The 15,898-nt window shown below is 51.0% G+C and overlaps 1 protein-coding gene across 5 annotated transcripts in view; it reads right to left on the reverse strand.

Annotated features, from left to right (window-relative positions):
• Window positions 1–10,116, reverse strand: part of JDP2 (Jun dimerization protein 2) — a 39,244-nt gene extending 29,128 nt beyond the window's left edge. The window contains exons 1-2 of one of the 5 annotated variants that reach the window (XM_070416378.1): window positions 10,018–10,116; window positions 234–457 (exon numbers count right to left, since the gene is read on the reverse strand). In XM_070416378.1, coding sequence (XP_070272479.1) covers window positions 234–457; window positions 10,018–10,024 — 231 coding nt within the window. In that variant the 5' untranslated portion in view covers window positions 10,025–10,116. Of the gene's footprint in view, window positions 1–233; window positions 458–3,152; window positions 3,172–8,573; window positions 8,657–8,914; window positions 9,033–9,317; window positions 9,446–10,017 lie in introns of those variants that run through there. The other 4 variants (XM_070416416.1, XM_070416406.1, XM_070416388.1 and 1 more) reach the window with 4 other exon arrangements.
• Between the last annotated feature and the right edge of the window lie 5,782 nt (window positions 10,117–15,898).

Consider the following 15,898-nt stretch of genomic DNA (forward strand, 5'->3'; position numbering starts at 1 on the left):
CATGAGTTCCCCAGGGGAATTACTAAAATGCAGACTCTATTTCAGAAGGTCTGGGGTGGAGCCTGAGGTTCTGCATCTTTCACAAGCCACCGGGTTGCACGGATGCTACTGGTCCTCAGGCCCCACGACGAACAGCAATGCCGAGGTCACTCAGCAGGTGTGGGGCTAGTCCTAGGACTCGAACCCGGGCGTCCTGCTCCTGGATTCTGCCTGGGAGAACCAGGCTCACTCACCTCACTTTTCACAGGTTGAGGCCTCTTGCCCAGTTTCACCTCCAGGAAGTGCAAGGGGGCGATCATGGCCCCGATGTTGCGGATGTCAGCGTATTTCAGCTCCTCTGCAGTCAGGGCCGAGCTGGGGAGTCCGGTCAGGGGGCCGAGCCCCGGCAGAGAGCCCGCAGTCACGGAAGGGTCCGGGATCTGCCCGGGCATCATAGCAGGAGGAGTGGCAGTCCAGCCTGGAGAAGAGGACGCGTGCTGTCAGCCAGAAGAAGTGCAATGAGGGGCTTAAGCCCCCATGTCTTGCCAGGACCTCATCCTGTCTTTCACGAATGGCCCCCTCACCCCTTCCCGTCCCAGTGTCTCTCTCTGCCCTTATTTTGTTACAGAGGGAATCTTAATCCATTAATTCATATCAAGGTTCCCTTGGCACTTAAGGTAATGCTTACTCCAACCATCGGCTCATTGATTCAGCATTCGCCATGTGCTTGGCACTGCATAGTCCGCCTATCAGCCCCATAGGACTGGGGCAGTGCCCATGACACAGAGGAAGCAGCCGGGGCTTAGGAAGATAACTCACTCAAGACTGTGCACAGTTGAAACTGTGAGAGCTGGGATTTAAACCACAACCTACTGCCTCCCAAGAGGGTGGTTTAAAACAGTGGAATCTCAAGCATCTTCACACCTGTTTAAGAGGGAGCTATTTTGGGCCTGGCACGGTGCCTCCCCTCAAATCACACATCCCGTTCTGCATACTTGTTAAGACACCCTGAATATGAAATGAAGCAAATCGAAGTTAAAGGTGAGTGTGTGCCTCTGGTCTCTATGAGGAGGAGATTGAGGCAGAGGAGATGCAATTAATTAGCCTCTGCTTTCCCCAGCGGAGCCCAGTACCAGCAAAGTCCTCCAGAGTCTCCTGTTTCTCAAAGCAAACACGTATTCCGGCTGTGCCAGACCCAAAAGGTTTGCAAGGGAAGACAGATTCAGGCATGAGAGAAAGACAGAAGTTAGACAGGTCAACAGCAAGAGAATAATTTCTTCCCTCTCTTTTCTGGGAGAAGCTCGTGGGTGAGAAGTGGTTACTCAAGGCACAGCTGACGGTGCAGCAAGCTTGTCTTCCAATAAAGCCAGACTTATCCGGTCCCTTTTAGGGCTCCTACCATTCATTCATTCATCCACTTAACCATCCATCCATCCAACTATGAGCAAGAAGGCACATCCTTTCTCCCCATCTGGAGCACCCAGTGTCCCCCAGGCCACCCCAGAAAAGGATCCGAGACTCATTCTCATTAACTTATAGTCTCAGAGCTGGAGGAGGCCCTGTGCTTATCTAAACCACATCCTCATTTTGCGCATGAGGAAGGCGAAGCTCAGAGAGAGTGAATGACTTGCCAAGGTCACACGGCTAGAACGGGAAAGAGCCAGAGCTGAACTCCTGGGCCCTGGATTTCAGACCCTGCCCTTTCCCTCCTCCTGGGTTCCCAGAGTTAATGCAGAAGGGATGACCTTCTAATAGATGTTCAGACACGAGCCCAAAGTGGAGGGTCATTCTCCTGCACAGAGGGCCCTCTACTCTGCCTCCCATTAAGATCCAGGTCTGGGAAGTTCCCTGAATAACCCCATGGCAGTTTGGGTGGGAGCCCAGACATAGAAATGGCCCCTAAGATGCCTCACATGCGATTGGTCAATGTGCTGTGACCCTCCCTAAACCTGAGCTGGACTTGAGTCCAGGATTAGGAAGACAGTCTCCCCTCCACTCCCTGGAGCCGGGCCTGCAATGCAGAGGCCCACAGGGTGCCACAGCAGGAGGCTGCTCCAGGGCATGGTGGGTGAGCTGCATGGCTCCCCAGCCTCCCTCCAGGGAAAACAAGAAAAGGGCCAGTGTAAGGACTCATTCCTGTGAGGCAGGGGAATGCCTGGCGGGCAGAAGGAGCTGGTTTTAGGCTACCTGAACCAAACTGACAGAGGAAACTCACCTTTCCTTCTCCGAAGAGGAGAAAACCCTACAAAACCCCCTTTTCTAGACCTGAACGGATGCCCCAAGGAGTCACTGACCCCCAAAAGATGCTTCATTGAGCTAGTCAACACAGACAGGAGATGTGAGGCTGCAAAATGCTCTGTGCCTGGTGCTTCAGTTGAATACAAACCCCTGAGAGGGGCCGGGGGTGCCACACTCCAGCAAAAACACAGAGCAAAATCCCCTCCGTGGCCAGAAGCCCCGGACCTCCCTGAACTGGAAGGACCCGTTCCTGCGTGGCAGAACGTGCCACGTGGGCACTGAGCAAGTGGAGGGGTGACTTCGGGGGGAAAGCAGCAGTCATGGCTGGTTGACCCACGTGACCCCAGCGCGTAGCATCATTTCTGGCATAAAAAGAATAATCGACAAAGACTTAGTGAATTGTAAATAAGTGAATGAAGGAAGGAACAAATGACAAACTCACGGTGGAACAAAATTCAGTGAGCGGGGTCAGGACCTATCTCTGGAAGTCTGGATGCTCGTCACCAACCTCCCGATGATTCGTTCCCACAGTGGACCCCAAGAAAAACACCCCCGAGGCTCCTCCTGTGTGCTTCCCTGCCTGAGCCATCTCTGAGAGATGGAAGCCAGACCCCACTCTGTTCCGGGAATGATAGGCTCTGCCTGCAGCTTCTGTTTATTTTCATACAGATGGTATAAATGAGACACTAACAAATGGTCCCAAAATATCTGCTACTGTGAAATCCCCCCTCCGAGAGGGGTAACCACGCTCTGGGAGCAGCAGCCTCATAAATTCTTGCCATTCCTGCTTCCCTGTGAACCCAGCCCAATGACAAGCCTCACTCAGGGGATCAGGCTCCAGGCTTTCCTTTGCAGAAGCAAAAAAAAAAAAAAAAAAAAAATGCCCCTCTCTTTCCTTCCCCCGAAAGGGCGCCCCTCACTGCTCAGATACAAACCACAAAGTCCTTAACACATGCCATTCCTAGGAGACAACCACAACAGCTGACATTCACCAGCGAGAAGTCATCCTAACGGCAGGAGATGGAGGCGGTGGAGCGGCTGTCTCTCATAAGTGGATCCTCATTAACTGGGAAGAGCTGGCTGATGATCCGAGGCTGCGAGGCCACTTTGGTGATATGAAAAATAAAACAATTTGATGTGATTTAGAGATCTATGGGGGGGGGGGCGGGGGGGAAGAGACAGTGGCGGGGAACCAATAACAGCCAGGAGGAATTCACCCACTTCAAGGAAGACATAGGAAAGATGACAAGAGGTGAAATCATCTCCCAACTGGTTGTTCCATACGGAAACAATTTAGTAGGAAAAGGAGAACTAGGCACTAAAAGCTTTAGGGGAAGAACCCAGAGTTTTTTTCCCCCCCTTCGGGGCCCAGGAGGTCCAAAAGGCAGATAAACACCCTCCATGTTTCCATTAGTAACTGGGATGCATAAATAAAGAGCAAGTGCTATACATTGGCAGAAGACCAGAATTGGCAAATGAAGCTTATGCCTCCGAAGACAGGCTTAGAATCCAAGAAGACTTTGGCAATTTGGGACACTGACCAGGAATAACTTGGAAACGAGCCCAGGAAGAAAAACTGGGCAATGGACAGATCAAGATGGGACCGACGAGCAAGGCATGAATAAGACAGAAAGCGTGCAGGAGGTCACCGTGAGAGCTGCCGCTGAGCCCCAAGAGCATGAGTGATTTGATGCAGGTCCCTAAAAACCAGCTTCAGAGAAACAGGGAGCGTGTGGATCGACGGGGAAAGAACCTGGAGACCTGGTATTGGTATCTCTCAATTCTGACTTCCTCAGGGATGGTAGGCACACAGTCAGGGGTGCTGCCTTGTATATGCAGAAAAGCCAGAAAACATTTCAAGTCCAGAAAATGGACCCTGCTGGGAGATATTAACATGAAACATCATTTTTTAGCTGAAAGAAAAAAAGATACAGATAATTTGAGTTTTCCTCCTCTTTTCTTCTCTGGTTTCACTGTATGTAAATCTATAAAATATCCTATTTTTTAAATGGGAGTATCTGCAAATAACAGTCTTGCTTGGATGGGTCAATTTTTACTAGAAAGTGCCAATAATTGGAATTTCATCTAGAATGGCAAAGATGGATTTAAAAAAAAAAAAAAAAAAAGACAGGTTAAGAGAAAGTTAGGATCTGCATCATGAAAGTTAGGATCTGTCCATAGAAACAAAAGTTTAAGGGAGGCTTTCAAGTCCCTGGGCCTCTTTGAGAAGGTCAGCTCCGCTCCAGGCAAACAGCTAGCTAGGCGGGCATAAGGGGCCAGGAATGAGTGTGCAAGTGAGTGCAGGGTTCGAAATAGCGGAGGTGAGTGAGGACAGACAAGGAGCAAGGGAGTTAGTTCACAGGATCAGGCCCCAGGAGCACTAGTGGAGTTGGAAGAGCAGGTAGCCAGTCCAGCTGGTGTGGCTCAGTGATTGAGTGTCAACCTATGAACCAGGAGATCACTGGTTCGATTCCAGGTCAGGGCACGTGCCCCAGTAGTGGGCTCGATCCCCAGTAGGGGGTGTGCAGGAGGCAACTGGTCGATGATGTTTCTCATCAATGTTTCTATCTCTCTCCCTCTAAAAAAATAAAATAAATTATATATATATATATGGAGAGAGAGAGAGAGAGAGAGAGAGAGAGAGAGAGCCAGTAGCTAGTACCTGGGAATCACCAATAGCAGATGGGTGGTCTTGGGAGCCAGAGCGTGGCAAGATTCCCAGGAGGACACTGTGTATGTGTTGGGGGGTGGGCGAGGGGTTAGGGGGGGAGGAACAGGGGAGACAGTACAGAAAGATGCCAGGCCAGTGATCACAGAACATAGTAATAACTATCATGAATCTTGGAGAATTAAACAGCAAACTTGTTCTTGGAGATAAGGAATTATCTGAGATGATCTCTCTCCTGGAGATGCAGAAGGCAAGGAGCAAATGGATGGAGAAATCCCCTGAGAACAAGGACGAGCTGAAAAGGGCCTCTCCAGATGGCTGTCCCAGCTCTACAGGCAGGAGAGTGAGACAGCTTATGGGAGGGAGCTTTGGAGCCAGGTCAGCTCCATGTGCAAACTAGCTCTGGCCCTCCCTCGCTGTGTGACTGGGGCAAGTTCCCTCACCTCTCCGAGCCTCACCTTCCTCAGCTGTAAAGTGGGAATCATAGTGTGATTGGCCCCGTAAGGATGAAAGTGGTGAAAACTTGGAAAGCACCTGGAACAGTGCCTGCCCCCGTGAGTATGAGTATGAAGTCAGTGTAACCACAGGGCCTTCCTTCCTGAAGGACACACGTGCTGGACGACCCCGCAAGGTCACTTCTAACACTGGTCTCCTTTTCCTACAGCCAAGAAGGGGATCCCCCCAGAGGACTCTCTGCTCCCCCACTTTCCAGCTCTAAACCCCCAGGGGCCAGGACCATCCTGTACCCAGTCGGTTCCTGCAGAATAGAAACAAAGGGGGCAGGTCGGGGCTGTGGACAAGGGTGTAAAACCGGGGCCCAGCACTTGACCTTTGCCCCAGTTTCTCCAAGGTCTCCTCCATCCTACATTCCAGAACACAGCTGCATAGATCGCTGGTACCACCAGCTGGCTGGGTCTCCACCCCTGCCTCCAGCAGCAGGGGGCCAGCATCCTCTGTGTCCTTCTACCTACTCTATCCTTGTCCTGCTTAGAAGGGGTGGCTCCTCAGATCTGCCTACGAAGAAAGAGAGGGGTGATCTCGGTCAGAAGCCGCTGCCAGGCATGGGCACGCTGGCATGCATGACCCCTGCACAGGCATCCCAGCTGCGGAAGAAACCGGAACCTCTCCCCAGGAAAGGCTCCTCCCAGGAGACCAGAGAAATGCTTTCAACAAGGCCCTGTCTGTCGGCAAGGTCTCCCCTGCCTGGTGTAGTAGGTGTTCAGCAAACACACAGGAAGTTACTTCCGCCAGGAATCCTTACCCCGAGCTGCAAGATGAAGCTGGGAAAGCACTGCCACCCGACAAGCGTCTATCCTCTCCTCCCTCTTCGCCCCATCTCTGTTCCTCGGCTAGAGGAGCTCAGAGCATGATACATTGCACAGTCATACACACGGAGTGTGATAAATCCGTTGGCCCTTTTTTTAAAAATGCCACTGGCCCTGCTAAAGCTTTGGAAACGAAGCTCCACGGCTGGAACCCCAAGGGCTGCAGCAAGAAAACAGACTTAAAAAAGCCCCAGAACGGTGGGCTCTGGCCGGGCCTCCCACAGCCAGCAAGGAGTGTAAAGAAACACAGGCCGAAATTCCAACCTGGGTCGCTAAGGCATTTGTCTCTGCTGAGCTCCGAGAGGCCAAACCACACACACGCACCAGAGTGCACACACACATACACACACAGGCACACGGAGCTTGGCAGCCCGTAAGTTCCAGAGCTGGTAACACAAGCCACGGAACCGACTGCCAAGACAAGCAACAGAAAGAGCCAGGCCCAGTTTCATTGGCCACCATACGCTGCATATGGCCCGGGACGCAGCCAAAACAGTGTTCTCACCCTCCTCAAAGGCATAGGAGACCCTCTGTTTTCAAACACACCTCCACAGAGCCTTAATTAAAGGAAAATGGAAAAATAATGTGTCTGCTGCTCTCCCCCTGCCTATATAGGTATACACACACACACACACACACACACACGCATATTCATACACACTCACTCTATGTTTCTCTTCCTCCCATTTCAGTTTCAAACATAATTCATTCGCATGGAAAAAAGCAAACTGCATCCTGCAGCAGAAAAGCAGAAAAGAATGTTGCCTGCCCTCAGCCCTGGCTCTGAGTGCTCCAGTTGAGCTGGGGCTGAATGAATACAGAGCAGGCCAGCCTAGAGTCTGCACTGACCCCTCTCTTCCAGAGCAGAGCTGGAAACAGAAACCCTGGTGAGAGAGACAGCCCATTGCAACACCGGCAGACCCACGACAAACAAGGCCTGGAGAGCCTGGCCCTTCTCATCCTGCCAAGGGTTCTGCAGGTTGGAAAAGATGCCCACACAGCCTGCAAACAGGTGGGGGAGACAGACGCTGGTGGCTGAAAAGCTAGGCAGTGAGTGAGGAGATCCTGGTCCAAACCCTTCCCTAGGGGACACCATTACCACGTATCAACACATCTCCTTAGAAATGGCTGCAAACAACATAGGAGAAAAGTCAGAGGCCTCCACACCCATGCCTGCCAGCAGCCTTTCAAATCTCACGGCACCCAGCTCTTCAGGAAGATTCTGGAGCTGCCTGCAGCTCTGAACCAAAGCCAAAGTGGAAGGGGAACAGAAGACTCTTTGAGAAATCCGTCCTCCCTGTTTCAAACAAGGCAAAACCTTCACCAGCCAGAGGCACGAGAATAGACCTTGCTTCTCTTCCCAGGTCCTCGGGTTAATCAGAGCCATGCTCACACCTGACACCGGGCTAAACTCTCCCCTAGAAACCTGCAAAGGAAGATCAGGCAGCATTCCAAGCTGCAGCCAGATTTGCTGGAAAGATGAAAGCAATGGGAGGTGTTTTTTAAAACCTTCAGGAAAGGGAGGTTGGGAGATGATATGTGAACACAATTCACAGCAAGGCCTTCCAGGACAAGCAGGCACCAGTCGTGGCTCAAAGCTGCTATTTCTGAGGCTCCTCAAACCTGAGGAGAGCCCACCAACTTGGCTGCACACACCCTCAGTCGGCAAGCCCTTTTTTTTGAGTGACAGGCCTGGGCTCATCTGCATTAAGCACATGTGGTCAGGACACAGCCTGATGCCCTCGATGCCAGTAGGGAGGTCTGCCCACCCGGCCAGGATCAGGCAACCTTGCAAGTGCAGCTGACCCAAAGGGTGAGTTAATTTCCTTCCACCAGGCTCTTCATTTCCAGCCTCATGCATGGCCCGGCCATCCCAGCAGAAGAACCAAGGCCTCCCCATTTTCCCGGTCTCCCAGGGTCTGGGGTCCTGGCCTTAAGACCCAATCCCTCAGCCTCCTTTGAAGGGAGGGGCATAAGAGAGCCTGCTAAACTGGGCTGATCAGGAGAGGAGGGGCTGGTTACCTAGAGGAGCCGGCTTGCCTCCTTATGTAACCTGGCTTGGGAGCCCCCCCCAAGGGAATGCAAAGGGGACCGGGGCCACCCCCTAGGCCTCCTCACATCCCAGAACCCGGGAGCAATGCCCCGAGAGAAGCACTCTTCATTGGATGGGGAGGCCCGGACCTTCTCCAGTCCTCAGGGAGGCACGCTTCCTCCCTTCGAGGGGGTGGGGGCGGCACACTTGCCAGCCGGTCACTGTCATCCTCCTCCTACCACCCCCCCAAGAACCCTGCACCTCCCTGGCCTTTCACCCTCCATCTGCACCCCCAGGCCCGTCTCCCCGAGGCAGTGTTCTCCCCACTCACCCGCCTTCCCCGCCGCCCGAGGCGAGCACCTCTCTGCAAACGCACGGGGGAGAAGAGCGCTGGAGGGAGGCGGAGAGAGAGCCCCGGCTGCCTGGGAGCAGACGGAACCTCCCGTCCCAGGGCGGGAACCCAAGGGACGCCACCGGCTTCCAGGCGCTTCTCGGGAATGGCCCGGGCTGCAGCGACCCGCGCCGGGGCTGCGGGAGCCTCCCCGCGGGGCGGCGGGTTCCGGAGCTCGGCGCGCTCCGCCCGCGCGGGGGCGGGCGTCCCAGGTGCCCGCGGCCGGCGCGCCCCACCCCGCCCGGCCCGGGCGCCCCCCACGCGCGCGCGCGCGCACCCACCGTGCAGAAGCCGCGGGCGGAGGCGGCGTCCCCGGGGCCGGGGCCCGGCTGCAGGCGCCGTGCCCGCTCAGCGCCGCTGCCGCCCGGCCGCCGAGCTCCGCCCGGTGCCCAGGCCCGTCCCGGCCCGGGAGCCGCCGCGGCGCCAGCCCCGCCGCCGCTGCAGAGTCCGCCGCCGCCAGCGCCTCCCGTCGCGGCCGCCGAGCGTCCCTCCCGCAGGCTGTGGCGGGCGGCGGGACGGGTTGCATCAGCCCCGGCTATATAGCGGCCCCTGGGCGGCGGGGAGGGGTCGGGAATGCGGAACCCGCCGAGCTGCCAGCTCCAGACGTCAGAGGGGGACGGAGAGGAAGGGAAGGAGGGGACAGGGGAGGAGGGGGTGTGGATCCGGCGCTTCACACCCACTGACCTTCACCTCCCCCGCCGCCTTTCGCGCCCTCCTCCCGCGGCTGCTCGCACTGCTCTCCCCGCCGGGGCGGCTGCGGCCCCGCGGCACCAGCTGGGGCTCCATCGCCGTCCCAGGCTCTCCCAGCGCGCGAGAAAGCAGGACGCGGCGAGCGGTTATGTAAGAGCATCCCCCCACCCACCCCGCGCACAGCGGCCCGTGGCCACCCGAGACAGAAGACAGAGAAATGAGAAGGCGGCAGCAGGACCAGCCGAAAGCCCCTTGAAGCCTACGCAGTCTGTGCTGAACCATCTTCCTAGATCCTAGCGCTTTTTGCCAGACAGAGAGAGAGAGAGAGAGAGCATTTCAGCACATTTTCATCCTTGGACACTTCACTACTGAGTCAGCGAGGAAGTGATCTCGCAAGCCGGCTTTATTTTCCCATGGAGAGGATGAGCAGAAGATGAAGGCATGTGGGGGCCTCTACCCCACCCACTAGCCCACCTGGCCACCATACGTGCCTTAAGCCCCGGGGCAGTTCGCTGCAGGAGGCCTGCCCTCCACTGCTTTCTCTTTCTGGGTGGCCAGCACTGTTTGACCTGGGCTTTTTGTCCTACTCCATCAGCTTCTCCTTTCCTCTCATGGCCAGAGCACGCCCAGCCCTCCTCCCACCGCGAATGGCCTTCTTCCCCATTACAACTTCCATTGCCAGCTCGACTCCCACCTTTCATCTTCCCAGAGTGGTAGACGGTTCAGGGAGAGTCCAGAGGACATGTGTGTTCCATGGTGCCCTCCAGTATATAAAGCCCGGCGACCTCCAGCACACGTGTGGCACCTGAGACCTTGGCACCATGGTTGGCATCTCCTACCTCCAGAAGCCCTGGCGGCTCAGCCAACCCCTTACCTTTCTGTGGAAGCCAGAAAGGGCTGACTGTTTATATTCAGTGACTGTCGGCCTCCTTCTCAAGAGTGAGGTCAGGTCATCACCCAAAGAAGAAAGGAAGTGAAAGAAAAAGTTCATGCCTTCTTGGAGTGCAGATGTTCAGAGTGAAAGAAACAACAGTACTTGAGACAGATGGGAGCAGTAAGCAAAACCAAGTGAGCATGTCTCTGCAAGGCAAGTGTAGTGAGGTTTTCTTTTCCTTCTCTCCCCCGTGCAGTGAACTCCCTCCCGGGAAGAGGACTGGAAAGGCAGATCACATCCCCGAGGACGTTGCCTGGCCGTTTTCACCTTCACGGTCAGATCTCTCACTCAAAGCATTGAAGTTAGTAAGTAAAAAGAAAGTAAGGCCCTGAAAGACTCTACAATGCAAGATGAGTAGTAATTTGCTAGTTTTGTGGACGAGCATGGCTCTCGGCGTCCGAAGGGCCAACGACACCTTTACGGCAGCATAAAGATCAAAGCTGGGTCCTATGAAACTGCCTTATGATGTTTCCCCCATGAGACGGAGGTCTGGACATTTCTGTGGAAGAAAACACTGAATAGGGACAGTGTTGCTTTATGCATCTTTGTCTAGGACTTTGAAAAAACTAACCGGATCTATGTGTGGGGACTAATAATTAGTGTATGTGGTTAGAGCAAGTCCTTTCCAGGGATTGTTTTGCATGTAACTGGGCCACTGGTAGTCCTCCTAGGCCCTTGCTTCCCCCACAAATTAAATATGCTACAAGGAAGGCACCAAGGGGTGACTTGGGGATCACTAGCCCCCTCCATTTCCCTGTTCTATCCATCAGGTCTCCTCCATTATTTGATGTGGATGGTTTTCACTTTTATATAGCATGCTATAGAAACATCGCTTCAGAACCTCCCTTCTCCCACAGTGCCCCCACTCGGCCCCTCTACATGGTCATTGCCTCTGGAAGTGGCTGGAGGGCGAGGCCGTAAGTGGGCCCATTTATGTAGACATCGGCCTGCTTCTCCCTGCTCTGCTTGGATGGAGCTCCTCTACCATTGGCTCTTAGGGGTGGACAAGTGACCCAGCCTAAGGCTGTTTGAATTTAGGTTTCCTATCACTTGCAACTAGAAAAGCCTTGATTAATACACCCAGCCCTGGCCAATGGTCTGGTCAGAGATTGCCAAGTATCCCAAATTAGTCCAGTGAGACTAGGAATTTTGTGGATCTGCCAGGAAGAGAAGCAGCCAGAAACTAGACCTGAAATTGCCGGAAGCTACCACATGGAGGGAGTCTACTGAGGCTGAAGCTAATGCAAGGAAGCGTAGAGCCAAGCAATGGAGGGAACAAGAGCTCCAGTTCGGATAGCATTGTCTGAGCTCCGGAACCTGCCATGCCTGGCATTCTCCCCACCTCTGGAGGTTTTAGTTCTAGGAATCAGTAAATTAGATCTTACCTAAGGCAGTTTGAATTTAGGTTTCCTATTACTTGCAACTAGAGAAGACCTGGTTAATACATTGGTTTTTGCATTTCTGGCTTATTTAGACAATTACATTTTTTTAAGTTGAAACTTTATTATTTTTTATTATTTTCTTTAACCCTCACCCAAAGATATTTTTCCATTGATATTTAGAGAAAGTGGAAGAGAGAGGGAAAGACAGAAACATTGATGTGAGAGAAATACATCGATTGGTTGCCTCCTGCACGCCCCGACCAGGGCCTTGGCTGGGGAGGAGCCTACAACCCAGGTACATGCCCTTAACCCGAATCGAATCCAGGACCCTTCAGTCTGCAGGCCAACGTTCTACCTACTGGGCCAAACTGGCTACGGTGACAATTACATTTTGAAGCTTAATAGACAGTGATGAATCCCAAGCTCTTTGCAAACAGGAAAATATGCACAGGCAAGACAAAATAATTAATTCCTTAGAGGTGTTCCTCTATTATCAAAGGAGCAGTTGATAGTTCTGAGTAATCAACAAGTCTTTATGTTAATTTTTTGGAGCTCTATTATGTGCCTGGGAGGTACATAAAGTTTAAGACATGATCCCTCACCTGTCCCCACCTCCTACCTAGTTAGAAAGAATGACCTGAACACTAATGAACAGCAAGACAAGGATTAACTAAGAACTAGTATGTGACATAGACTATAAAAACTGTAGGAGTTGCCCTCATCGGTTTGGCTCAGTGGCTAGAGTGTCGACCTGCAGACTGAAGGGTCCCAGGTTCAATTCCAGTCAAGGGCATGTACCTTGGTTGCGGGCACATCCCCAGTAGGGGCTGTGCAGGAGGCAGCTGATCGATGTTTCTCTCTCATCAATGTTTCTAACTCTCTATCCCTTTCCCTTCCTCTCTGTAAAAAAATCAATAAAATATATATATATTTTTTAAAACTGTAGGAGTTTAGGTAGGATTGCTGCACATAGAAAAATCATTCATTAATTGATCCATTCTCTACTCAAACTGGGCAGACACAAAACTGCAGACTAGTAGTTGGCAGGCTGAATTTGGCTTTGTTGGTTCAACCTTAAATTCTTTTTCATATATATCAAAGATTTCTCACAAAAATCTGAATTTCTAATTTCTCTTGAAAACAATCAGTCAGTTTGACGCAATCTCCACCCGGCCTTCCAGGTCATTTCCATGGCCTGCCTACTCCTCGGGGCACTTGATTTTACAGCTTCTGATACAGATAAAGCCAATGTGGTCGTTATCAGTCTTTCAGGTGTCCCTGGTGCTCCCCGGCATTAAAACATTTGCTTTGATTTGCTAATTTAAAAATAATACTATAGAGAATTCATAGGTGAAGGGCAGATGGTATCATAAGATCCAACAATAAGTTGAGGCTAGCTGTTATGTTTTCTGCAAATTGCACAGACCTGTTTACAATGGTTTTTTCCTCCTGCTCTTCCCTTGCTCAATCAAACACCTACCAGGAGAAACCAGGATAAATGAGCCTCTTGAAAAAAAATCAGTCAGGCAACATGAGAGGAGAAGTGGCATGGTAGAGATTTGGGGGGTGTGTGTGGTGGGGGGCGGGGGGGGGGAGCGTCTAGTTTAAAGTTGAATATATTTGAAATATTTGAGAAGAAAATATGTAAGTTGGGAATGAGATGACTTCTCTTTCAATTACCACCAATGAGAATTTTATTAAACAACAGGCAACATGTCTAAAGGTTTAGTAATAAATCAGCACCCATAGAAATGCAGCCATCTCTGAGGAAAGCCCAGTATCTTTAATCTCCTTACACAATAAGTCTTTGGAAGGTGAAGAGATAGTAAATTCTCCGGTAAAATGCTGGCCAGGTGGGGTTAGGGAGAGGAGGACTGTGGTGGATGTATGTTCTCCTCAGTATTTCTTTCTGGGTTTTTTTGTTTGTTGTTGTTTATTTGTTTTTGGTGTTTTTTATTTTTGTTTTTGAGCATTCCTTTCTTTGGAGAACATTACTCTCCCTCTCCCTGTGTCTCTGGAGAGGTGCCAATCCTGGTGTCCCATCATCCCCAACCAAGTGTGGGTGTATGGCCTAAGCTGGCCAATTAGAGTAGTTAGTCCATTTCCAAAGCTACAGTGATTGGTTCAGGGATTGGCTCAAGACCCAAACAGGGCCAATCACACTCTTCCTTAAGATTTGATATGTGAATATTAAGGAAGAGGGGAGCAAGCTTCCTTTTTAGAAAAAAAAAATTTTTTTTTAATTGATTTCAGAGAGGGAGAGAGAGAGATAGAAACATCAATGATGAGAGAGTATCATTGATCGGCTGCTTCCTCCACACCCCACACTGGGGATCGAGCCTGCAACCCCGGAATGGAACCATGACCTCCTGGTCTACGCTCAAACACTGAGCCACACCCACTGGGTAGCAACCTTCCTTTAAAACACCTGTGCAAGAATGTAGTTTGTGTCTGTCCGCCGCCATTTTTCCTGCCGTGTGACAGAGCCTGACTGAGAATGTAACTAATACACAGAGGAATAGAGATCTAAGACATGTAAAGAGAGAAGCAGCTATGAGACAATCATCTGAGTCTCTGAACCTAATATACATGTTCAATTGGTCTTCAGACTTCCTCTTTCTCTTTCTGCTAAGATGGGTTACGTTTTCTGACACTTGCCACCAAAAGAAGGCCGAAGAACACATGAATAAAATGGCCCGAAGTCCATCTTGTACAGGGCTGCCGAACTGGCACCGTGGAATTTTATCTGCTTGCTATTCTTGCCTCATCCATCAAATGCCACTCAACCATCTGAAACTAAATACAGAACTGCACTGAGTTGCCTTCTCGAAGCTCAAGGCTCAGTTAGTCATTTAAATAATTTAGTCAGGCAGCCTTGTTTAAATGTTTTCTATGAGCCATGTACCAGGTGCCCCCCTATTGGAGAAGGCAAAGCAAAAAAGTCATCATCCTGCCCATAAAGGGTGACAGACAAGAGGCCCAGGAAGATAGATGATATTCATAAAAATGGGGAATGAGGACTTGAGTGATCTAGGGAAAACCTAATGCATTCTGCTTCCAGAATATTATGCTTCCAAAATTAATCCTGAAAACACCTGGGGAGGAGATGAAAGACCCACGTTGGGGATCTCACTGTGTAAGTCATCCACACGTGGGTGCTCCCTGAAGCTGACACCAGGAGTGCAGGTAGAATCACCAAACTCCTTCCCATCAAAGATGATTCTTAGATATATTAAATTTCAAATAATGGGTAATTAACAAATACATTTGGAGTTAATGAATGAGTGAACGGAAGCTGGTCTAGGACTCAGTCTTAGGAGATGCTGACAATGAATAAGCTGGAGAAATCAGAGAAGACAAAGAAGGTAGCAGACAAAGGGTGCCCCCGAAGACAGAAGAAAGGACTCAGAGAACCTCAAGGCTCTTCAAATCCCCTTGCCCTGAACAAGGGAGTGAGCTTGCCCACGGCCATGGAAGCCAAAGTAGGTTGTCAATATGGTCAAATATAACAGGGAACTAAGATCTGAGATGAGTCCATTGCGTTTATTCAGATCTGGAAGGTACATTGTAACTTTAGGGATGTATATTCGAGAGGCCTGAGATTATTATATTAAAAGAGGAAATTTAGCCCTAGCTGGTTTGGCTCAGTAGATAGAGTGTTGGCCCGTGGAGTGAACGGTCCTAGGTTCAATTCCGGTCAAGGCACGTACCATGGTTGCAGGTTCCCCAGCCCTGGTCGAGGTGCGTGCAGGAGGCAACCAATCAATGTGTCTCTCTCACATCGATGTTTCTCTCTGTCTCTCCCTCTCCCTTCCACACTCTCTAAAAATCAATGGAAAAATATCCTCAGATGAGGATTAACAAAACAAAACAAAACAGAAGAAGAAGGAATTAATCTGAAAATGTAGACATTATGCTACAAAGATGTTTACTTATTCAGATCTGGAAGGTACATTGTAACCTTAGGGGTGTATATGCAAGAGGCCTGAATATATTAAAAGAGGGAATTTAACCTGACAATGTAGACATTATGCTACAAAGATGGTTCCGCCTAGCACCTCCACAGTGTTGATTCTGGAGGGACCCTTCTCCACTCTTTCCTTTCTTCTTAATCCCTGTCCCTTCACTCCCAGAAGGTGTTACTTTGGAATGGTCAGATTCTTAGGTAAAACATTTGGACCTCAGTTTCCTCATCTGTTAAATGGGAATAATAATAGTGCCTACATTAGAGAGTTGATGTGAGGATTGAATGGGATACT

The sequence above is a fragment of the Myotis yumanensis genome, unplaced genomic scaffold (assembly GCF_028538775.1).
Source record: "Myotis yumanensis isolate MYYU_CA2020_CCGP unplaced genomic scaffold, mMyoYum1.0.hap1 SCAF_1, whole genome shotgun sequence".
NCBI lineage: Eukaryota > Metazoa > Chordata > Mammalia > Chiroptera > Vespertilionidae > Myotis > Myotis yumanensis.